Genomic DNA, 22,712 nt, shown 5'->3' with positions numbered 1-22,712 from the left:
TAAGTGTATATACCCCCCACCCCAATTCCACTCCCAAACTCATCACCACAACATTCCCTAAATCTGATCCTTGGAACCAACCTGCTCCAAATGCGTCGAAACCCCCCCTTTCTTCTCCCCATACTCACCCCCAAATTCCCCGCCCCCAAACCCCTCCACCACCGTCCCCCGAAACAAACGCGCCGGAATCCTCCTCTCAAACAAGATATCCAACTCCGCATACGTCCGCCCCTTGGGCTCCGGCAACCTGCAAGCCGCCCAAACAAAGCAAGCCGCACACGTGCCCGCATAAAAGAAGCCCGATTTAGCGCCCCAGTTCCACGCCCCCGGGTTCAACATGCGCGGTGTAAGCACGTTACCGACGATGCTGGCTATGTTGTAAAAGTTGCGGGCGAGGACCACGGTTTTCTGCCGTAGGCGCGTGGATGGGATTTCTGCGACGAGGGCGTAGCAGACGGGGCCGACGGTGCAGTTGTAGGCGGCGGCGAAGAGGAGCAACATGGCGCCTATGCCCCACTGCGCGCCTACGTTGTCGCTGTCGATGACGCCGAGGCCGCCGATGAGCAGTAGCAGGATGAGCATGACGACGTCGCCGCAGAGGTAGAGGGTGCGGCGGCCGACGCGGGGGATGAGCGCCCAGGCGATGAAGACGCCGACACCGCCGATGGCGTATTGGCCGAGGGACATGGAGAAGGAGTTGGAGTCGGAGAGGCCGGCTTGCTGGAAGAAGTAGGTTGAGTAGCCGATTAGGGAGGCTCCGCAGAAGGCTTGCGTGAACCAGGTCATGGCTGCGATTTCTGTGCGGCGGAGGTCGGTGCCGCGGAAGCAGTCGAGGTAGGATGTCCCTTCTGAGAGGGACTTTTCCAATTCGTTGGTGTGGCGCATCTGCGGTTGCGCGTGAGCTTGTGTTGATGAGATGGGATGGGAAGAAGGGGAACGTACCATGGCGATAGTCTCGTCAGCGTTGAATTCAGGGTGTCTCTCGGGCGAAGTCAGACGCATGAGCATTTTCTTTGCGTCGTCCTCGCGGTCCTTGCGGACGAGCCACCATGGCGACTCCGGGGCGAAGGAAATCCCAATCATCAATGGGATGGGCCAGATCCATTGCAACGCGTAGGGGATGCGGTAGGCCCACTGGTCCGGACGCTCCGCAACACCCTTTAGCACACCCGAGGCGAGAAACTGGCCCATGACCCAGCAAAGATTGACATAGGTTGTGAGAATCGGGCGGAGGGGGACAGGGACCACTTCAGCGGCGTAAGTGGTGGTGAGGGTCTGGAAGACGCCCCAGGGAATACCGCAGAGTATGAGACCGATGAGAAGCATGGTGATGTTTTGGGCGAAGAAGACGACAAAGATGAAGAGATTGGTGAGGAAGAGGGCACCAATCATGGTCTTCTTGTAGCCGAGTTTATCGGCAATGATACCGTTGAGAAACAGACCGCAGAATTCACCAACAAAGGCTCCATTGGTGAGACCGGCTTGCCATGCTGCTGTGATTTCGTAGGATCCGTCGGCAATGGGTGAGCCGAATCTTTCTTTGAAGGCCTGAGAGATGTCCTGGTTAGCAACTTCACTTTTATCAAAAAGGATCTCAGAGAACTAACAGGGACCGCCATCAGATTGGCAATGAGAACTTTGTCGAAACCCTCCATGATGATGGCGGCGGAGAGGAGGACAGACCATGCAATGGCCTTGGGGTAAAGTCGGATGCCCTCGCGCAGAGTCATTTTCTGCTCGGATTCCGAGGCCTTGTTGGCATCGTGGGTGACCTGTTTGATGTCGTGCATGGCGACTGACAGGCGACGTGCCTGCTCATGGTCGGCAGCGACGACGTTGCTGTTGCGGAGAGACATGCTGTCGATGAGCGTGCTTCAATTGCTAATTGTGCCTGCTCCCAGGGCGGCGTAGCAGAGCAGAGGGGAATTTCAAAGTCTTGGAGACAGTATAATTGTATGTTCAAATCGATGATGACCACTCCTGCTCAGGTACCGTGGTACTGGGAAATGAAGCTCTGAAAGCTGTTGGCGTCGACTCGATTTGGTGGAATCTCCGCGTTCTACTTATGCAACTCGACCGATGTCCAGCACGCGAGGCCCATGTCCATGTCCCTGTCCAAGCTCCGGCCAAGTGCAAAGACGGGGATGGTGGAGTGAACAAAATGACGCGGGGAGAGCCGCCACAGTTCACAAGACGAAGCCGTGGCCGCTGCCCGTCTCCTGGTTTGCTTTCTTCGCCTGGGGGTTTTATGGCTTCGGCCTAGTGCGAATCTGGGGTAGAGCCGCCGCTGGTGTCATCGTCGCTCGACGTCGTTGAAGAGAAGAAGGGTCGTTGGATTCGTCTCAAGTCGGCCCGATGCAAACCCAAAGGCCTTCCAAGGTCAAGCGGTCCTGGTCTCCATCACGAGAAGGGCTTTTGGGCGGCCTTTTTTTTTTTTTTTTTTTTTTTTTTTTTTAGGACGTGCAGCAATGCTCCTTTCATGCAAACACCCACGCCAGGCCATGTTCATTCGTCAAATGTCGGCTCGTCTCGTCTGTGTTGTATCTGACACTGCACCCTTCTCCCCGCCATGGTCTCGCTTACCGGTAGTACCGGTACCTGTACCGTACAGTGATCGTTGCGGGGGAGCGTTGGCCACATCCCCATCCCCATGGGGCAAACGTCGAAGATACGGCCCTTGGTCCCCCGTGATGTCTAGGTATGTCTTGCCATTCCTCCCTCCCTTCATGTCGGTCCGGCACTGGACGAGCAGGAGAAGGCCATAGTCTTTCCGAGAATCCTGCCATTCCTTCCGAGAATCGCTCCATCAGGATCTCACCACAATTCAGGCGATTCGACATGGCATTGGTTGGTCCTTGACGATCAAGAGACTGATCGCCGTTTCCCCACAGTCTGATAGTCGCTATTGTATAAGAAAGCTACAAACTGCTGTTCCAAGCCACTCCGGAGAACCGTGCTGCCTGATCTAACCCCACTTGCCGCTACTGTCCAACTCTTTCTCAACGTCACACCAAAACTTGTATCAAGACTTTGTCAATCACCAACACCCCCACCACTACCACCATAGAACACAATGACAGTCCAACAGAGACCGTGGTGGAAAGATAGTGTCGTCTATCAGATCTATCCTGCCAGTTTCAAAGACTCCAATGGCGATGGTATCGGTGATTTCAATGGCATCATCTCGGAACTGGATTACATTCGATCCATTGGTGTTGATGTCATATGGATATGTCCCATGTATGATTCTCCACAGGTCGACATGGGATATGACGTCCGCAACTACGAGGACGTCTACGCACCCTACGGTACTATGCAAGACATGGAGAGGTTGATATCCGAGACTCATGATCGAGGCATGAGAATCATATTGGATCTTGTCGTCAACCATACCTCTGATCAGGTATGTTATGACGGGGAGAAATCAAGACTATTGCAGTCTAGTGAAATCTTCTTGTTCCATGATACTAACGTCGTGCAGCACAAATGGTTCTTGGAATCTCGTTCCTCAAAAGACAACCCAAAACGTGACTGGTACATCTGGCGCCCCGCCCGCTACGTCAATGGTGAACGTAAACCGCCCAATAACTGGGTCAGCAACTTTACGGGCAGCGCCTGGGAATGGGACGAGCACACGCAAGAATACTACCTCCATCTCTTCTGCCCAGAACAGCCCGATCTCAACTGGGAGAATCCCGAAACCCGCCAAGCCATTTGCAAATCGGCCATGGAGTTTTGGCTGGAGCGTGGCGTGGACGGCTTCCGTGTGGATACTGTCAACATGTACAGCAAGGGCGAGATGCTGGATGCGCCCATTACTGATGAAGGTTCCGAGTGGCAGTTTGCAGGCTACCAGTACTGCAACGGTCCACGTATGGCTGAATTTCTCGCCGAGATGAATGAGGTGCTTAAGAAATACGATGCCATGACAGTTGGCGAGTGCCCCAACACACCAGACATGAAACGTGTGCTTGAATACGTCAGCGCGAAGAGCAACCAGCTAAACATGGTGTTCCAATTCGTAAGTCTTGCACTATCCAAGTCATGTTGAAAAAAACGTCTACTCGAAGAAAAGCATGTATATACTCACAACCACTCCCCCTCTTTTTAGGACGTAGTAGACGTCGGCCAAGGACCCTACAAATTTCAAACCACACCCCGCAACTGGACACTCCCTCAGTTCAAAACCGCCATCGCCCGCACCCAAGACCTCATCCGCCCCCCTTCAGACGGCTGGACTACCGTCTTCCTAGAAAACCACGACCAAGCCCGCTCCATCACCCGCTTCACCTCGGACAGCCCCGCCCACCGCATCCCCGGCGGCAAAATGCTCGCCCTCATGATGTGCGCCCTCAGCGGCACCCTATTCATCTACCAGGGCCAAGAACTCGGCATGACCAACTTCCCAAAGACCTGGGGCATGGAGGAATACAAGGACGTAGACAGCACAAACTACTACAAGATGGTCGAGCGCAGAACCGGCGGCAACAAGCAAGCGCTCGAGGCCGCGCACGCCAGTCTCCAGCATTTGGCGCGCGATCACTCCCGTGTGCCCATGAGCTGGAGTACCGCGCCTTTTAACGGCTTCTCGCCGCCAGACGCAAAAGTCGCGCCCTGGATGCGGCCGCTCGAGGACGCGCACGTGTGCAATGCCGAGCAGCAGCGCGGCGATAAGGATTCCGTGCTCGGCTTTTGGAAGCGCATGTTGCGGGTGCGCAAGGAGTATAGCGATCTTCTGGTGCATGGGCAGTATGACGATTTGGATCTGGGGAATGAGGAGCTGTATGTGTTTAGTAAGACGGGGGGCGGGAAGAAGGCGGTTTGCGTGTGTAATTTTACAGAGGGCAGGAAAGGGTTGGTGTGGCCGGAGGGGGTGAGGGGAGAGCAGTTGGAGTTATTGGTGAGTAGTGTGGATGAGCCGGTTGGGGAGGAGTTGGCCCCGTTTGAGGGGAGGGTTTATTTGGTGGTGTAGAGCGAGTTGTGCGAGGGTTGTGATGTGCGTGTGTGCAAGGTGTGGGTTGGAGCAAATCAGGGTTCATGGCACTTGTGGCTTGGATTAGAGAATGTGGATAGAGTAGAGGTCTTCAGCATATGGAAGATTGCATTAGCGGATAGCCAAAGCAAGAAATGGAAATTCTGATGCATCAAGGCGATTAGTTGTGCCCTTGTCCATAACAAAAGGTGTTTAGCATGCATCCCCTTGAGCAAGAAAACAGACCGTGCAGAACAAGAAAAGCCAAAGAGTATTCGCGTTTTAAATCACTTCTTCGACGATACCCGAAAAAATAGTATCCCAAAAGGTGAACATCTCTAGCCATGATTTCATTTGCACAGAGCGTAGTGGTAAGCCTAAGACGGAGAGGTCATGTGCCATGACTACATGCGTACAAAATACACTAGCAGTAACAGTAGCACCGCCACCCCTATTCCCTCTTTTCGTCGCCAATAGTAAAAAAGAAAAAAGAAAGGCCTAGAATGTGAATGAAAGCCCGTTTGGTGTGAAGAAGCGCCCATGTGCCAGTACTGTGATACCGACATCTTGTTGACGCCACAGTGATAGAGTCACAAAAGAAAAGAAGGAAGAATGCGGATTGCGGATTGTGGATCGCGATTGTTCAATTCGGTCTATTGGGACTTGATGGCGCCCTTGTAGCGTCCGGTCTTGAGGTTGAAGGCGCGCTGGTCCTTCAACCACCGTCGGTACCCTGCTACACTACTGATCTTTTCGCCGTAGTAGTCTGGCGGGGGATTTGCAAGCGATGAAGCTGTTGGGTCGACACGGTGGCGCTTGATGCGGTTGAAGAAGGTTGTATCTTTCTGTACCCTTCATGTTAGCAACATGTCCTTCGTTTCTGGCTGGACATCACCAATGAACTTATGACATACCCTAGTAAACTCGGCCAGCACACCCCGATACGCCAAATTAAACACCTGATTGCCAAAAACAGGTCCAATCAGCCACCCCACAGCCATCATCCCCAGCGTACTCAACCCCATGAGCATGAAGGGGTCAAATCCGCCCAGTTGCGCAGACAGCGTCGCGTCGTAGCCATTGTTGATCATGGTCGTCAGACCATAGTACGTCACACCCGCCGCACCTATGACCGAGCAAGCCTGTCCAATTCTCCTGCGCGTGCGGCGTAGAGCGAAGAAGGCGTCCCATGTGAGTTGAGGCTGCGCGGGCGATGCAGAGCCGGGCGCGGACTGTGAGGGCGCAGATGATGCACTGCGGAGGGAAATTCGACTCGAGAATGTGACGCGTGGGGTGAAAGGCGTCCGTTGGTGTTGTTGCTGCTGCTGCTGCTGCTTGGCGGGTCGTGTGCTGGCGGGAAAGGATGACGCAGACGTGGAATATGGGGCGAGTATGGCGGGGGTGAAGCGGGTTGCAAAGGCCCTCGTGGGGCATAGCGCGCTCCTTGTGAGCATGGTGAAGTTGTCGTGGGTGGTCTTTTGGGGGAGATTTGGGGAGAGGAATGGTGGAGGGGCCGTGATTGTGGGTGTTGGATGTATCGCGAAGAGAAGATTGTGGAGATGTTTCGAGAGCTTGGCACGGCCCCACGACGTCAGTCCATGGTCAGATGTCGAAGATGTCAACTTTGTGGCGCTGGGAAGGTTGCATTGGAATCACGAAGTCGAGGAAATGGAGCACGTTCATTACTGAATGGAACTATTTTCTCGGGGGTGCAGGATGTCGAATGCACACAGATAGCATTCGTTCAATGGTTGCACAGCGCTCCTATTATGTGACTTATAACCAGTCGGCTGAGGCATGTGCCACAATCACACGAGAGAGGTAAAGATTTCGAGGATGCGGTTAAGAATACAGGAAGTTCTGATGAAATGGAAGTGGTCTACTACTGCAACGAGGGAGAGACCACTTTGTAGTGTTGAGACTACTCACCTTCGGGACTTCTGACATTGACAGGTGTCACACATGTCAGGGGCTGACGGCCACTATTTGCGTTGACCATTAATCGCTTCCTTCAATTCTGCTTGGGAATTCGCCAATGAACAAGCTCTCTTTGATGATCACTTATCAAGAGGCTGTGGCGTGTAGCGTTCCGAGGTTCATAGGCCCGCTGAGCGACTCCAGGGTTGTGATTGGTGCGCAGGGCAAGTGAGGTGAGCCAGACCTGAGCGGCATCGCTTCGATGCTATCGATCATCAAACACCTCCACACAGTCCCAGCATGCAATGTGGCCGACAAGAATTCCGGCCAAACGATAAGAAACATTCGTTGGATACAGACGGTGCCTTTGCAAAGTATGCGCCAAATCGACCTTCTATGCATAGGCATGCATCCAGCTCTTGCTTGTATTGTGGAATCCGTTAGTCTCGTGCTATCCCCAACTTATCCCCGCTCGTCACCCTCATTACCTACCGAAGCTAGTTTTCGGCCGTGAATGCTATAACATCATTGGATTGCATATCGGCTCTCTGCGTTGACACTCCTTACTTATAACCCTCCGCGGCGGTGCTGTCACACGTCCGATTTGAACGAATTGCTTGCCCTGCAGTGGTTGGTCATGCCTCGACCAGGCAAACCGGGTGTTGAGCCGAAGAGAAGATCTCGGAATGGCTGCTGGTAATTACACAGCGTTGCATCAATCAGAAAGTCTGCAGCTGATCCTTGATCATAGGCCCTGCAAAGCACGAAAAATCAAATGGTAAGCTCTTTGGAAGGGACGCTAGACATCAACATATCGATGACTGTTTCACAGCGGAGAAGAGAAACCACATTGCTTAAATTGTGAACGTCAAAGTGAACCATGCGATTACAGTATCAGACTGAACTGGGGAGGGCGCATCAAGAGAGATCAGGCCGGTACTGGCTCTGATGCTCCATCATGCAACCAGTATCAAACAACCTTCTCGTTCGAGGAAAATCTCTCGCCCTTGTTATCTACAAGCCCACGACCACTGAACCGCCATCAAGATGCATGTCCTCGTCCCAATATACCAAAATCAGCCGTGTCACAATTCATAGTCGATCAGACGATGAAACAGACGGGCCAGGCCAATGTCGACCCGACTTTGGATAGTGTCCGGAACCTTTCTCAGCAGTCATGCTTTCCAGGAACCAGCACGGCATCCACTGCTTCGCCATATGTTCCCCATCGCTTCCAAAATCCCTTTGATTTCCCCTCGGCTTTAAAGCGTGGCTTTGAACCATACCAATGTCATGACACCGGCTTCATACCCTCGAACGTGGATATGCCTCCCCCGCGCGGCTTTACAGAACCGATGGCCAAGCGTCGTAAACACAGTTCTTCTGCAGAATCTCCTGCCACGACTGCGTCGGATGTCTGCTCGCCAAACACCGGTCCACCAACACCCTATAGTCCCTATTTATCCATGCCTCTGACTCCCATATCACCATTCAGTTCTGATGAAGCCACTTCAAGAGCCTCACAGCGGAATCAAAGTACAGAGTATACGCCTGCTGATCTTCATCGAGTGTCGGTCCAATCACTGATCCACCGGGGGCCTGAGGGCACCATTCCAGATCACAGTTCTGGGGCAGTACACAGGCACCAACATTCAATCGCAGACAAGTCCTTTACAACATATGGTTATGATTGCGGTCTCCCAGATTATGACACTCCAAACAATGCCGATTTTGCTGCGATAGCCATATTCAGTGCACAAGATGATGTTAGGGATCTCCAGGACGAGGATACGTATGGAAGCGCAGATTCTCAGCTTGAACGTGTTGCTTTTGGAAAAGGAGGCTATTATGCGAAGCCTGTACCCATTAGGATATCAAAAGCTCTGGGAACACTTCCGCCTCTACTCATGGAAAACCCAATGAATCTTCTCTACTTCCACCACTTTCTCAACCACACAGCTCGCATACTGGTCCCGCATGACTGCGAAAGAAATCCGTTTCGACAAATCTTACCAGAAAGTGAGTAGATCTGTATGCCATGGCGCCCATTCACTGACATGAACAGTGGCCGTACATGACGAAAACATCATGAACCTCCTCCTCGCCTACAGTGCCGCCCACCGCGCCCGCATGCTCAACCACCGCGAACCCACAAACCGCATCGCAGTCTGGGTCCAAGACGTGTTCCCCCGACTCCGCCAGACGCTCATCGACAATCCCAGCTCGATATCCGACAACACACTAGCCGTAGTCATCATGCTCGCCAGTCTCGAGATCATCTGCTCGGGCACGTTTGAAGTCCCTATTTCCTGGCAAAACCACCTCACCATGGCTCGGCAGCTCATCATTGCCCGCGGCGGCCCAAACGCCCTCGGCCGCCACAATCGCGTTGCTTACTTTTTGTCCCGCTGGTTTGCCTATCTCGACGTCGTTGGCTCGCTCAGCGGAGACAAGAACGATATGATGCTTGGCTCTAGCTACTGGACCAGCAGCACTCACGCATCAGCATCAGCATCAGGATCCGCAGACGTAGATGCACAACCAGACCAAGACCAAGACTTTGAAATCGACTGCCTCCTAGGCTTCACCACCCACTGCGTCGCAAACCTCGCACGCATCTCCGAACTCGCCAAACTCTGCAAACCGCAGCGCATCGACGCCCAAGGCAACGTCCGCCCAAACTGGACCCCAGACCCAGCCATCATCCAAGAAGCCAACAAGATTGGTGCCGCGCTCCAACAAGGCCTCCTCGATTGCAACTTCAGCGACGCGTGTACACACCGCCGTGACACCTCTTCCCCTTCCCCCCTCTCTCCAAACCAACACTCAGAACAACAACAACATCCACATCACACCCCCACCACCCCCGCCCCCGAAATCCACGCCACAAACCAACTCTTCCATTGGGCCGGCCTCCTCCATCTCTACCGCCGCGTCCTCGCCAAACCCGCGCCAGACCCCCTCGTCCAGCACGCAGTGAGACAGATTGTACGTCTGCTGGGAGACATCAGGCGCGGCAGTAGTGCGGAGGCCTGTTTGATTTTCCCAATGTTTGCAGCAGGTTGCGAGGCCCTGGAGCCAGGGACGAGGGAGACGATTATGCGGCGATTGAGTGGGGTGGAGGGGTTTGGCCTTACGCATGTAGGTTTCTTTTTCTTCTTCTTCCTTGGTGCTATCGTTGCCGTTCCTTGCTGAGGGTTTTTTTTTGGTGTTGTTATCTGTGTGTGTGGTTGCAAGAAAGATGCGGTATGAAACTCCAAAGCAAAACCAGCTAATCTTACACACGACACCAGGTCCCCAAAATCAGCAATCTCATGCGCAGAGTCTGGGATACAGGCAAGCCCTGGGAATCTCTTGTTTCGGGGGAGTTTTTTGGATGAGGGAAAAAGGTAATGTTTGGGTTGGAGTGAGGGGATTGGTGGGGGGGAGGCTGGGAGGGGGGAGATTTTATCCATCTCCTTCATTCCCCTTGTTATGTTTCTACTGTTTGGAATAGGATACTTGGGTTGGTGTTGTGGTGTTGTATGTTATGTGTATGATAGGATGTGTGGGATATATTGTACGTGTACATGTATATACACTAGAAGTGTAAGATTAAACGGGGGGTGAATTGTAGTTATAGTTGTTTTATTGATGTGGAGGACGCAGTGGTGGGTTCGAGGCTGGATGTGTGGCCTGATGTGGATGTAGATGGGATGATATGATGAAATACTTTTAGTCTCGGTCTCAGGCTTGAACTGAGAAGGAGGGTTGGTTGTTGAGTCTAGTTGTGTTTGCAATCTTGCATTCTTTCATGTTGTACAGATGTTCGATAGACTGTGCATGTGACATACATTTGACATACACCCTCCCCGTCTAAATTCACCGGGATGAAGATGATTCACATTTCACTCCCAAAATACGTATCTTCACCATGTCTCCACTCGATTCATCCGCCATTCACCACAACCAAATCCCCACCACACCTCTCCTCACCACCCAAAAAAAAACTCCCTCTCACCAACCCCTCTCTAATGACAGATATTCCACCTGCCCTTCTTCAACCTCCTCATAATCATCTTCCTCCCCTTCTTCGTCCGTATCCGGCTCAAAAACCCATGTCGCCGCTTCCTCACAACATGGCTCGGATTATACGTGTCGCGCGGCCCGCAGCGAATCTGTATGCTACCGAGGCCCGGGTGCGCGGAGATTTTGCCGGCGAGGTCGAGGGTCGCGGGAGGGGTTGTGGAGAGGGTTCCGGGTGGGGGGAGGAGGGTGTGTGGGAGGGTTTGGGAGAGCGTGGGGCGCCGGGGGGCGAGGGCGGAGAAGGGGCGTTGGAGGGGAGATCTGGGGGGGAGTTGTTAGGGCGAGAGGATATTTGGGGAGGAGGGGAGGTACCGTTGTGAGAAGGGGGTGTGGGGGAGGGTTGGTCTGAGGGGGGTGGTTGCGCTGTGTGTTGTTTGGCGCGCCAGGAGGCGGAGGCATTTTGATGTATTCATGATGGCTTTTTTCTTTGATTGGCGAGTCGACGAGTCTAGCGCTCCTCGTGTCTTATGCCCGACGATGGGATTGGGTCCGGAGAGACTGGCTGTGGAGTCGCAAGCTCAATGTTCACTCGACGAGATGAGGAAGTTCCATCTTCCACGGGAGAACAATTGGGGAGCTAACGAATTCGACATGGCCCGTGCTTCCAAAAAGTTCTGGTCGCATCGCCAACCAACACAGACAAACTTGCATACACTCTATACCCTTCCACCAGACCATATACGTGCTCTACGTCTACACCTCCCCGCACAATTCCAAAACTCAAAACCACTAGCACTTGAAAGTGGAGAAAAAAAATCATAAAGCACCATGGCAACTCTCGAAGCCCCCCCACCCAGCCGCCACATCTCCTCGACGCCAATCTCCCAAGCCGCAGCATCTTTGATGCTAGACACCTACCTCCGCAACACAGAAGCACACGCACACCTGCACCCAGACGCGCTCATCACCCCAACCGGCGTCACCTTTTCCTCGCACGGCGGGCCCGCGGGCGGCGTCGTGCTGCATAATCTGCGGCGCGTGGCAGCAGGACTGCACGGGGAGTATTTGGAGCCGGAGGGGACGCCGGAGCCGGAAGAGGAGGAGGAGGGGGAGGATGGTGGTGGTGAATGGGGCGCGGTGAAGGGGTCGGGCAAGGGCAAGGGCAAGGGGAAGAAGGGGGAAGGGTGGCAGGATAGAGAAGTTGCGGCACAGGAGGAAGAGGGGCTTGTGATTGGGGAGGTGGGGGATCGGACGAATGGTGTTGTTGGGGGTGGGGTGGAGCCCGAGGTGCGGGATACGGGGTTGGGGGAGGAGGCGAAGAAGAGAAAGGGGGATGGTGGAGGGAAGATGGATAAGGAGGCGAGGAAGAAGGCGAAAAAGGAGAGGGATCAGCAGAGGAAGAGGGAGAATGAGGCAAAGAAGGCAAAGAAGGCGGATTAGTCTGTGTTTGCTTGGGGAGTTTCCTCATTTTCTTGTGATACCTGGGAGCATTGCATGGGAGTACGGCGTTTCAATCGGGGAGAGCGACACAAACCACGATGCTAATTCAACCACAACTTTTTTTACAATCTCACCACATGAGATGGAAACAGGTTTCACTACGCCAGCCGAAAAAAAAAGAATGCCTCTACAACTCCCGATCAGAAGCCTTGATAGGCTTCTCCTCGTCCGCAGCCTTCTCCTCCACCACCTTCTTCTCGCCAACCCAGTTCATAGCCTTCAAGCGCTCCGTCAAGATTGGGTGCGAGTGGTGGAAGCTCGAGTACAGCCAATCGGCATCCATGCTCGACAAGTTCTGGATTTGGAGCTTTAGTAGCGAGGAGCCAAGCTCGTTTGTGTATCCGAGCTTCACGGCGAAGGCATCTATGCGAGGTTAGCTGTGGGAAATGGACACGGTAGTAAGATAGGACATAGGACATACCAGCCTCATACTCCATCTTGCGGGTCCACATGTTCATCAGGAGCTTCAGGATGGAATCGGTGGGCGAGAGAATCTCGTTGAACAGCATGAAGCCAACGATGGTGGGCTGTTCGCGGTGGAAGCCAAAGTCGGCGTACAAGGACCTGTTGTTGACAAAGACGGAGAAGAGGGCAAACATGTAGAATAGATGGGCCTGGCCAATGAAGAGCAGTCTGGACGTGTGGTTCATCTGCCAGTGACCGAGTTCGTGTGCCAGGACAGCCTCGACTTCCTTCTCATTGCTCTTCTCAAGCAGCGTGTCGTAAATGACAATCTTCTTCTTGCCGATCCACGGCAGTCCCGTAAAGTAGGCGTTGCTGTGTGCGCTGCGCTTGCTACCGTCAATGACTTGGAGTTCGGAAAGTGGAAACTCGAGCTTGGAAGCGAGGGCCTCGACGTCCTCCTTGAGTTTGCCAGGCTTGAGGGGTTCGAGCTTGTTGAACAAGGGGACAATGATGATGGGGTAGATGGTCATGGCCGAGATTTGGACCACGAGCATGAAGACCCAGAGGTAGTAGAAGAAGTTTTGGCCGGTGCGCTTGATGATGGAGAGGAAGGCGCTGCCAATGGGGATACCGAAGACGATTGCGAGAGCCTGGCCCTTGACCATGTCTGTGATCCATAGCTGCACGGTGCTCTTGTTGAAGCCAAACTTCTCCTCGAGTACAAAGGTGTGATAGTAGGACAGCCCGAGACCGAGGACGAGATCAATCCATCCTAGCATGTACATGAAGAGTAGCGACTGTGTTATCTCGCCCGAGAAGCGCATGGGCGCATAGCGGGCAATGACGGAACCAGCGACGCTCCAAACGAAGGGGTAGAGGTTGAAGTAGATGGTAGCGATGTGTTTAATCTGGTTGTAGATTCCGGAGATGAAGCTGAATTTTGCCTTTGCACGACCATATTTCTACTTGCACGTCAGCTACCATGAACAATGTATATGACTGGCGGCGGGGGTGTTTGGGACATGGGACAAAGACATGTGTACGGACCTGAGATTTATCAAATGTTTCCTGATCGATTTCCTTGTTGAGAGCCTTGGGGACAGTGGTACGTTGGAGGACACGGTATTGGCGGAAAAGAAGCCAGTTTTCGAGAGCGAATTCAGCGAGAGAGAAGCCGACTACGAAATGTTTCCATGGAAAGAAAGGCCTGTCTAGGAAGCGCGCAAGGCGCTGTGGTGTGTGTGTTAGTTAGGCGCTTGGTGGTGGGTTTCTTGCATTCGGCGAGTCTTACCTGTAGCATAGCCTGGATCATGATGGCTGCTGTGTTGCTGTAGTCAACTTGGAGTGAGACGTGAAACGTGAGGCATCAGCACGCGAGTTGAGGACAGTTTCCCAATTGCGCGCTAACGCCTGGGTTGGTCAGCAGTTGATTCGTGACCAGGGATGTCGGTAGACAACGTCATGGCGGCTTCGTCTACCGGTACTCGGTGCACTGTTGACTTTGACTCCTACTTACCGTACATCCTACACCACTATCTCTTACTATCTCTTACTATCTCTTAATCGAGCCGAACTGCTCGTCGCGGTCACAATGTCAGAAGCTTGCAGTTATCGATGTTGTGCACTTGATTCCAGAGGAAGCCATACCCTACGGTACCTATGCATATTCACCCTCACGACAGCAGACCGTAAACCGCCATCTGCACATAGAGCCCGATAGGTCGCCAGGTTTTGTGTATAAAAGTCGTTTGCTGCCAATTCATGACAGCAAACAGCAAGTATGACCAAGCTTTCATGGCCATCAGCCGGTGCAGAGGTCAAAGCAAAGGTAAAAAGCGATGCAGGATAGGTTCTGTGGATTACACCTTGTACGAAGCGAAATCTGTCGTGTTCTATTACCGACTACTGACACAGCATTCTGTTGACGCAGAGACTTGAAAAGCAGGTGAGAGGCATGGTTCTGTTGTTCTTACCCCCGGGTTAGGCGCAGTCTGGCAGTGAATCGAAGTCACGACCCTGACTGCGACATCGCAATCACTGCACTTGAGCACCTCCACCACAACATGATATCAAAGATGCACTCTCATCGTCTCCACATATCCTACCATTCTATCAACCCAGCGGAGCCTCTCCACTAGCAGATCACATGCCCCACACTCCTCACCTCCGTTTTGAACTGCATCTGGCTCTATCCATCGCTGCAGTTGCATGAAACACTCCACAGCTGCAACTCATCATGAACGACGTACAGCGCAAGCCCAGCGTTCTTCACCCAAAACGTCTCTCCTTGGCCGTAACATCGCGACTGAGTACCCTGTTCGAAAAGACTGAGCCAAAGTTTCCAAGTCCACCCTCCAGATCTCCGACTGCACATCAAAAGCTTACCAAACCACCGCGGACGAGTTCTGGTCCCCTCACTCTACAAGAGGATTTCGATTCCACCGTCCCAGCCGAGCCACCCACTGAGCCCTACTTAATCAAAGAAAACGACTATCCCAACCTACGAGCCCTAAGGACAGACCAAGACATTGGAGACGGATTATGGCTATGTTCCCATTGTCGACATGAGAACATTCTCCGACATTACAAAGGCGCCTTCCCATTCAAACACCTCCGCTGCAACCGCTGCAACCACATCCTCTGCCCAGACTGCCACACCTCCGCCATCCTCTCCGCCATCCCCTACGGCCTCATTCACGCCCGCCGCACCCTCACAGGCCGCCAAGTCCGCTACTGCCACGTCTGTCCCACATGTGGCCTGAGCTATCGAGCAGAGCAAGAAGGCACAACCCTAGATTTCTACGGCACCATCTGTGTCAACTGCAGTGCCACCTCCTGGGGCGACTGGCCGCGCTACCACATTGGCAATCATGAGCCGTATCGGCGGGACCCGGACGCGGTTTTTACACAACTGGTGGATCAGAGGGCCGCGGATGCCGCGAGGTTGGCGTTTCAGTGGGTTATTGCGAATGCCGGTACTAGACCGCGGTCGCGGCTGAGTTGTACGGCCGAGGATGCCGCTGATGGAGAGGGGGGAATGCAGAGTCGCGACAGCGAGGAGAGCGGAGGGAGGGAGCCGCTGACTTGGTCGCCGTGTTGAGGGGCGGAGTCAGGACAGCGCAGATGCGTGAATGTGATGTGGAGCTATTGTAATGATTGTAATGCCCTTGTGATGATTGAATGGTCTGTATGTGTTATTCATGACACACCAGCCAAGCCCTCTCTCTGTTAAGTATCTACAGCAGGCGTTCTCAGGTCAGTTCACCCGTCTTTTCCCCACATCATCTCACCCTGTACTCTCAACCCGCTCCGTGTTTTATTCAACCCATGTAAACCACACGACCAAACCCCCCTCGTCATGTCACTGATTCCACACCATCCAGCACACCTCCACAGACCTAAAAACTCTAAAACAAGCACATCTAGCACCTATCTCCTCACCACAATCCAAACAATCATCTAACGTCCTAAAACGCTCAAGCCATGAGGCTAGAAGGCAAGCATCCACGTATTCAACTGCACCGCACCGCACCGCACCGCATCGCATCGCATCGCACTGTGAGAAGATAATCCAACGTAGTAAACAGCAGTATATACTGTCAATTGACATTCAGTTGCAAAGCTAGCCCGCGCAGAAAAACAACCGAGGATGCGGTATGAGAAGGACAAGGCGTGTTAACATTGAACGTAGCAAGGGGGGTTGAATTCAAAATATCCGATTGCGTGCAAGTCATGATTAACCATCAGGGTAGCTATAGTGGTATCTAGATTAAACATAACAACAAGGCGTGGGATAAGATGTGTGGTTAAAGATGTAGAAAAAAAAAAGGGAGATGATATATGACATAATGTACGACGCAAGTGCTTCCAATTCCCTTCCTTGCTGAAAGAAAAGAAACGCCAGCGCCATGGTGAATGTAATCGGGGTTTCCAGTTTCAAATTCCCAGTTCCGCATACTCCAATTTGCATGGTCCGGTGTATATATTCCTACGCCATACCCAAAGTCAAGTCTTTCCCCACTTTTCAACCAGAAAGAAATAATCGTCTGTAAGTTTTGAAAAAATAAAATAAAATACGCGTACAGGCTAATGTTTTAAAAGTGTGCGGGTTTCTTCAGTTGGTAGCTATAAAAGGCGGATAAAGTAAAAAGTAAAAAGCGAATATATCATGGCAAAGGAAATCAAACTCAAGCCTTGAAATTCGCAGTAGTCCACTGCTCGTATTCGACTTTGAGTTCGCGCTGGACCCAGGGGATCGTGATGGCGGTCCAGATGCCTGCCCAGAGGAAAGGAAGGACCCAACCGACCTAGTCAAAACGTCAGCTTCCAATTTTCCCTTATTAAGGAGTCCATGAAGGATCCATAAATTAGTGGGAGAGGGGGGAAATAGATAAAACCTACCACATAAGCCGCATCCCTCTGAATTGTGAACACAATCGCAGTCGTCACCGCCGAACAGATAATCGCGCCAATCGCCCAGAATAGCGTCTGTCGGTGCAGCATCTCGCGGAAGTGCTTGCTCGCCTGGTAGCGCAGGTTCAAGCGCTGGCGGAATTCGGTGCCACCGGAGCCGTCGACGGCGCATATGTCTTCGATGTAGGCGTAGATGCCGGGGCGGAGGGGCGCGCCGACAGGGAGCGATGAGATGCGGCATGGAGCGGGAACTTTCATGATGCGCAGGACGTCCATGAGGAGGAGTTGGCAGCCGATGACGAAGAGCATGGTCGCTGCGGGCATGGCGAGGACGCGGATGGGGGGGTCGTGGGGACAAGTGCCGCTGTTAGTGGTGGGTTAGTCTCTCTGTCTCTTAAATCTGCGGGATGGTACGTGTGTATGTTGTGTGGAAACTTACGCAATGAGTTCAATCATGACGAAGAACCATCCAAAGGAGAGATTCCAGTGGAACCAATCGAGATACCAGCGCTGCGCACCAATGACTCTGCAGTTGGATTGTTTCTTCCATAGTCTGTAGAAGCGAATGAAGTATTCAACAATCGATACGGTTCCGAGCAGAGCAGTACTGATACTGAAGACGGCGTTGGCGGAGAGTTGGTCGCGCGAGAGTCCATACCACATGCCAAAGTACAGGCCAATGGGCATGAAGATGCAGTCGACCACGATGAGCGTCCAGAACCAGAAAATGGACTTTTTGCGCGGCCGCAACGAGTAGCCAAGCGGTGGTGGCGTGCGGAAGTCGGGGTCATCGTATGTGACTTGTGTGTGTGGGTATTGGGAGAGCAGGCTGGGTGAGGGTGCTCGGCTGGGGTTAGCGCTGGGTGCGTTCAAGGTAGCCGTTGTGCTGCGAGGTTCTGTGCTGCGAGGTTGGCGTTCATCGTCGCCGTCACCGTTCCCGTTGATTTGGATGCCAGGGACTTGCAGAGTGGTTTTTTCTTGATTCGTTGATGTCGATGCCGATGGTGAGGTCGTGTGTGTAGCCGTGGGCGTCGAGGGCCTCAGCATCTCGGCTGGCGACTCCTGGGCGGCCATGATGTGCTGCACTGCTAACTAGCGATGGAAGTTCCAAGGGAAATGTGGACAGTCCAAGGAATACTGGGCGGAGGCCAGCGGTATTAAGCAGTCGCTGGTCGAGTCTTGTCCGGATGCCGACGGAGTGGCGAGACTCTTGTATTGCAGAAAGTGTGACTTAAGTTCCAGCTCTGGTGCAAAGACGATCAACTCGATGCTTGCAAACAGCGCACCACGGGACTATAGTGCTCGCGGAAAAGAGCAGTTGATGGGGATTTCACGGTTCAAACCAAATGACGTCCTCAAATTCAGTCAAATATGCCTTCTTTTGGTCTCCGACCGATGATGTAATGCAACACGGGAGGCTTGGCGCCAAGAACCCGCCAACATTTCTGACACGCCTGGACCACGTGATCAGCTCATGTCACGTCCGCTTCTCTCCACGGCGTCACCCGCAAGCGTCCCGGTGACCTCACCGCCCGCCGCCTATCCATGTACCGGTTCTTACGCTTCCTCGCTGCATACAACACTCTCCCGTTCATACTGTTCATACTCCTCTAGCAGCCCGCACCCGTGTGCAGGAATATGTGACAGGCCAACACTGATGCGCTCCTACCGCACCCTCTTATTGCATTCCTTGGCCACCTTTGCATCCTTCCTCGGTTGTCGGAGCGATGACGGCCAGGTGCCTCTACCGGTATCGCAGGTGCTCCGCGGAGCCCATGACGCGAACAGCAACACTTCCTTGATCAGCCAAGACCTGTTCTGGGAACTCGAACAGCTTGCGCGCATCGTCGATATATCGTATTGCGTAGGCACAGCGGGCCTGGGCATACAGAAACCCTTTTCGTGTGCGAGTCGCTGCGCGGATCGCGACTTTGACTCGTTTGAATTGGTAACGGTGAGTCGAGAGAAGGGCATTGGTGTCAACTCGCATGCAATACTGATGCGTCCATGTAGGCATGGAACACTGGACCTTTTCTTTCCGATTCCTGTGGCTACATAGCACTCTCGCACTCTCCCAAGAACCCCCGTCTTATCCTCGCCTTCCGTGGAACTTACTCCATCGCAAACACTATTGCCGACCTCTCCACTATTCACCAGGAATACGTTCCGTATCCAGGCGATGACGACGATGAGAAAGACTCTTCAGACTTCATCACACCTCTTCCACCTTTCGTAAAGAAAGACTCCGCAGCCGACGAACCTCCCCCAGCTGAGCCCCCACAATGTAAAAACTGCACCGTCCACACCGGCTTCTACTCCTCCTGGCTCAACACGCGCAAAGCCATCCTCCCCTATGTCACGGAAGCCCTTGAAAAATATCCAAACTACAAACTCGTGCTAGTAGGCCACTCGCTCGGCGGTGCCGTCGCCACACTCGCAGGCCTAGACTTCAAAGCCCGCGGCTGGAATCCCCATGTCACTACCTTTGGCGAACCAAGATTGGGCAACAAGGCACTGAACCGCTACATCAATGAGCGCTTCAACATCTCAAAACACCATGGCGCCAATACACTGCACCGCGTAACGCATGCGGGCGATCCAGTGCCGCTGCTTCCTCTGGCGGAATGGGGCTATGCAATGCACAGCGAAGAAGTCTTCATCGCCGAAGGCAGCCTCCCTGCTTCCATTGCCGACATCAGATATTGCGAAGGTGACGAGGATCCGCACTGCATTGCTGGAGGTGATGCCGGGAAATCGGCGTGGGGTGTACCTGCGCGCTTCAAATTTTGGCAGCTGTTCTTTGCCCATCGCGATTACTTTTGGAGGTTGGGCTTGTGTCTCCCGGGTGGAGATCCGTTTCATAAGTATCCTCGAGGTAGTGGTGGTGACGACGATAATGCTGGTGCTGGTGAGGAGGTTACGGAGATTTTGGAGCTTTGAGACGTTGATCTTTTCTTGCTCCTGTTAAGAAAGTTGTAATATGTACATAATGAGCATTTTCGCATCTTCGCATTCGACCCAGCAAGCATCCTGTATCTCATCCAAACACAATTCAAATGGTCAAAAAAAAAAGAAGCGCACCCTCTCATCCCCCATGAAACCACGTGAGAAGAATCCTCAATTCTACACAACTACATTGGGTATCTATCACAGCTTCAAAAAAAAATCTCCCCACTCCTCACTGATCCGGCCGCACAATCCCAATCTCCACAACCTCGACCTCCCAACTCTCCATATCCAGCACAACCAGCTGCCCCGTCTCCCTAAACCTCGGCACAGTAACCAGCAACACCCGCTGGCCCGCCGGACCCTCTACAAGCTTACTCGCCGCGCGATTCTGACAGCCCGCAAAATAGACGTGCGGGCAGTCCTTGAGCAGCATGGGGTCGTCGTCCTGAAAGGGGTAGCACCAGAGGGTATCCGGGGCGGTAGGCGCGACACAGCGCCAGCGCAACATCATCTCCATGGCCTCGAGGGGCTGAACGTCGTCGACGTATTTGAGGAGGTCGGCGACGGTCTGGCCGGCTGTGCCGAGGAAGCGGTAGCCGTCGATGTCGGCGGACCAGGGGTTTGTGACGGTGTCGAGGCCGTGCAGGGTTTCGTTTGTTTGGGCGGGGGGATTGGCGTAGAGTCTGCTTTTGGGGAGTAGGGCGGTGTGGAGGGGTTGTTGGGGGAGGGCGACGTTGGCGGGGTCAGAGGCCCCGGGGAGGAGGGTGATGGGGAGGGTGGGGAGGAGCTCGGCGAGGAAGGTGTCGAGGCGTTCGGTGGGCGAGGCGTTGTACGAGGAGGCGTCGTAGCCGTAGTTTTTGCTCTTGCTCTTCTTCAGGGCAAAGTCTTCGCGGGAAGGGATGGGGGAGGCGTGCGAGAGGGAGTCGCCGGCGATGATGAGACGGGTGATTTGCGAAGCGGTGGCTTGCATGGGTGGGCCTGTGGCTTCGCCTGTGAGGTATTCGAGGAGGAGATCGAGGGAGAGGTCATCGTCGTCTTGACCGGTGATTTCGAGGCCGGAGACAATGGCGATTTTGCCTGAACGGCCGCGCTTTGCCTTGGGCTTGTTTGCTCGCGATAACGCCGAGTCGTCGCGCTCCCATCGCTCAGGCTGTCGTGGTAGGTCTGCGTACTGTGTTGCTATGACTTGGAAGGTGCCGTCTGCTTGCTCTGTGCCGAGGGCTGCCAGTATACAGCCCGTTACATAGTGTGAATTGAGACTTTCTCCTGTAACGCGTAGGCGACCGGATTCATCTTCCAACATCATCTCGTCTTGACCGTTGGGTGAGACGTAAGTCTCGCGGGGTGGTGGTGCGGCTATCCAGTGCTAATGAATGTAAGCTGGTCGAGTCTATAAAGGGAAAGCCTGAATATATACCTCTTTGGATATGTCGTCCAAGACGTTAGGCTTCAGAGCCATCTCCATGTATACGGTCCCTACTATCCAGCACAGCTCTCCTTGCCGTACATCCAGCACCCGCTCAATAAACGTTGCCTTCTCTCCACCTAGCTTCCCATGTGTCAGTCTCCATCTAGATTTCGCCAGTGTATACCACGTTGCTGCATACCTCGAAATCGCTCCAAGCTTCCTCCGCCTTTTGCATCACACACTTCTTCAATTGCGCCAATCGCAAAAAGTACATGTCTGCAAACTGTTGTCCATAATGCTTATCGGTGCCCTTGGGAAGGTCAAAGGTGTGGAGAGGGTTGTAGGCCGAAGGCTCTCGAGGTGGAGCGCAAAGCGCATCCCCACTGCCACTGTCAATATGCTGTATCGAAGAGGAGTCATTGTGTACAATGCTTACGAAGGCGGGGCTTTGAGCATGTCACCGTCCAAATTTTCCATTGGAGTTTACTATGAGAAAACCTATTGCAGGCTGTGTTATGAAGCGGTAGTGTGAGTTGCACATGTTCGAGGTTGAGTGAAGTTGCACAAGTCGCGTCGTACGCGTCATGTCGCGCCATCCTAAACGGGACGTTTAAGTGCTCCACTCGACAGACTCACATCTATACACAACACCTACGCATATTCCATCGCTTCTGATCAAAAGGGTTTTCTTATTAACATCCCCTTCCTGATCTCACGAACACGACGATTCGTAGTGGATCCATCAAGGTGACATCCGTTGAGTTACATCCTACCTACGCCTTTTCAGAATACTGTAAAGCCTATTACCAACACTGGTAACATACCTATATCTCAAGCATCATGGTATATATCCTGGAATACTCTCGATTTCAGATGCTTGCTGTACTTCATCATAAGCCATCGCACGGCCCGTCCATATACCATCAATGTCGCAGCCAGAGGAACGATTCATAGTAGTCAAAGATTTTGAATTATTTATTTTGCCTTGTAGGCTTCATGATTTTACTATCTATTATTACAGCCCCTCCCGTCGTGAATCATTTTCAAAGTCTCTGCAGTTTTTATAATTTCATGCGCCGGTCTCGCTCAGATGCCGTGTTCGTTGGTGCGCACACCGTGATGATTAACCCATTCCCCGTATTG

At 53.1% G+C, this 22,712-nt stretch overlaps 12 protein-coding genes across 12 annotated transcripts; 6 read left to right on the top strand and 6 right to left on the bottom strand.

Moving 5' to 3' along the window:
* Nucleotides 1–57: 57 nt before the first annotated feature.
* On the bottom strand, nucleotides 58–1,856 carry IAQ61_001917 (uncharacterized protein; the record flags this gene model as incomplete). The annotated part of the gene is made up of 3 exons (XM_003833731.1): nucleotides 58–885; nucleotides 943–1,548; nucleotides 1,608–1,856. The coding sequence occupies 3 exons, from the start codon at nucleotides 1,854–1,856 to the stop codon at nucleotides 58–60; spliced, it is 1,683 nt and encodes a 560-aa protein (XP_003833779.1).
* A 1,217-nt stretch (nucleotides 1,857–3,073) lies between these two features.
* Nucleotides 3,074–4,972, top strand: IAQ61_001916 (uncharacterized protein; the record flags this gene model as incomplete). Its single annotated transcript, XM_003833730.1, has 3 exons — nucleotides 3,074–3,403; nucleotides 3,482–4,021; nucleotides 4,112–4,972. The coding sequence occupies 3 exons, from the start codon at nucleotides 3,074–3,076 to the stop codon at nucleotides 4,970–4,972; spliced, it is 1,731 nt and encodes a 576-aa protein (XP_003833778.1).
* Nucleotides 4,973–5,625: 653 nt separating this feature from the next.
* Nucleotides 5,626–6,426, bottom strand: IAQ61_001915 (uncharacterized protein; the record flags this gene model as incomplete). Its single annotated transcript, XM_003833729.2, has 2 exons — nucleotides 5,626–5,817; nucleotides 5,887–6,426. The coding sequence occupies 2 exons, from the start codon at nucleotides 6,424–6,426 to the stop codon at nucleotides 5,626–5,628; spliced, it is 732 nt and encodes a 243-aa protein (XP_003833777.2).
* IAQ61_001914 (uncharacterized protein) lies at nucleotides 6,425–6,661 on the top strand (the record flags this gene model as incomplete). The annotated part of the gene is made up of 1 exon (XM_066095320.1): nucleotides 6,425–6,661. One exon carries the CDS (start codon nucleotides 6,425–6,427, stop codon nucleotides 6,659–6,661), a length of 237 nt encoding a protein of 78 aa, XP_065954804.1.
* Nucleotides 6,662–7,177: 516 nt separating this feature from the next.
* On the top strand, nucleotides 7,178–10,084 carry IAQ61_001913 (uncharacterized protein; the record flags this gene model as incomplete). The annotated part of the gene is made up of 4 exons (XM_066095319.1): nucleotides 7,178–7,585; nucleotides 7,641–7,667; nucleotides 7,722–8,908; nucleotides 8,955–10,084. Exons 1-4 carry the CDS (start codon nucleotides 7,527–7,529, stop codon nucleotides 10,082–10,084), a joined length of 2,403 nt encoding a protein of 800 aa, XP_065954803.1. The 5' UTR covers nucleotides 7,178–7,526.
* Nucleotides 10,085–10,370: 286 nt separating this feature from the next.
* IAQ61_001912 (uncharacterized protein) lies at nucleotides 10,371–11,606 on the bottom strand. Its single transcript, XM_066095318.1, has 2 exons — nucleotides 11,267–11,606; nucleotides 10,371–11,215 (listed from the first exon to the last, which is right to left on the bottom strand). Exons 1-2 carry the CDS (start codon nucleotides 11,365–11,367, stop codon nucleotides 10,900–10,902), a joined length of 417 nt encoding a protein of 138 aa, XP_065954802.1. The 5' UTR covers nucleotides 11,368–11,606; the 3' UTR covers nucleotides 10,371–10,899.
* A 116-nt stretch (nucleotides 11,607–11,722) lies between these two features.
* IAQ61_001911 (uncharacterized protein) lies at nucleotides 11,723–12,334 on the top strand (the record flags this gene model as incomplete). The annotated part of the gene is made up of 1 exon (XM_003833727.2): nucleotides 11,723–12,334. One exon carries the CDS (start codon nucleotides 11,723–11,725, stop codon nucleotides 12,332–12,334), a length of 612 nt encoding a protein of 203 aa, XP_003833775.2.
* A 200-nt stretch (nucleotides 12,335–12,534) lies between these two features.
* IAQ61_001910 (uncharacterized protein) lies at nucleotides 12,535–14,111 on the bottom strand (the record flags this gene model as incomplete). The annotated part of the gene is made up of 3 exons (XM_066095317.1): nucleotides 12,535–13,761; nucleotides 13,847–14,029; nucleotides 14,091–14,111. The coding sequence occupies 3 exons, from the start codon at nucleotides 14,109–14,111 to the stop codon at nucleotides 12,535–12,537; spliced, it is 1,431 nt and encodes a 476-aa protein (XP_065954801.1).
* A 924-nt stretch (nucleotides 14,112–15,035) lies between these two features.
* On the top strand, nucleotides 15,036–15,899 carry IAQ61_001909 (uncharacterized protein; the record flags this gene model as incomplete). The annotated part of the gene is made up of 1 exon (XM_003833725.2): nucleotides 15,036–15,899. One exon carries the CDS (start codon nucleotides 15,036–15,038, stop codon nucleotides 15,897–15,899), a length of 864 nt encoding a protein of 287 aa, XP_003833773.2.
* A 1,087-nt stretch (nucleotides 15,900–16,986) lies between these two features.
* Nucleotides 16,987–18,286, bottom strand: IAQ61_001908 (uncharacterized protein; the record flags this gene model as incomplete). The annotated part of the gene is made up of 3 exons (XM_003833724.1): nucleotides 16,987–17,106; nucleotides 17,201–17,576; nucleotides 17,652–18,286. The coding sequence occupies 3 exons, from the start codon at nucleotides 18,284–18,286 to the stop codon at nucleotides 16,987–16,989; spliced, it is 1,131 nt and encodes a 376-aa protein (XP_003833772.1).
* A 343-nt stretch (nucleotides 18,287–18,629) lies between these two features.
* IAQ61_001907 (uncharacterized protein) lies at nucleotides 18,630–20,291 on the top strand (the record flags this gene model as incomplete). The annotated part of the gene is made up of 2 exons (XM_003833723.2): nucleotides 18,630–19,166; nucleotides 19,226–20,291. Coding segments are annotated over 2 exons (1,464 nt in total), but the record flags the coding sequence as incomplete, so codon positions are not given.
* On the bottom strand, nucleotides 20,292–22,197 carry IAQ61_001906 (uncharacterized protein). Its single transcript, XM_066095316.1, has 4 exons — nucleotides 22,006–22,197; nucleotides 21,769–21,952; nucleotides 21,579–21,710; nucleotides 20,292–21,527 (listed from the first exon to the last, which is right to left on the bottom strand). The coding sequence occupies exons 1-4, from the start codon at nucleotides 22,044–22,046 to the stop codon at nucleotides 20,391–20,393; spliced, it is 1,494 nt and encodes a 497-aa protein (XP_065954800.1). The 5' UTR covers nucleotides 22,047–22,197; the 3' UTR covers nucleotides 20,292–20,390.
* Between the last annotated feature and the right edge of the window lie 515 nt (nucleotides 22,198–22,712).

The sequence above is a fragment of the Plenodomus lingam genome, assembly GCF_022343315.1.
Source record: "Plenodomus lingam strain CAN1 chromosome Unknown contig_13, whole genome shotgun sequence".
Lineage (NCBI taxonomy): Eukaryota > Fungi > Ascomycota > Dothideomycetes > Pleosporales > Leptosphaeriaceae > Plenodomus > Plenodomus lingam.
Note: the sequence above shows the minus strand (reverse complement) of the source record. Positions and strands in the feature narration are given on the sequence as shown.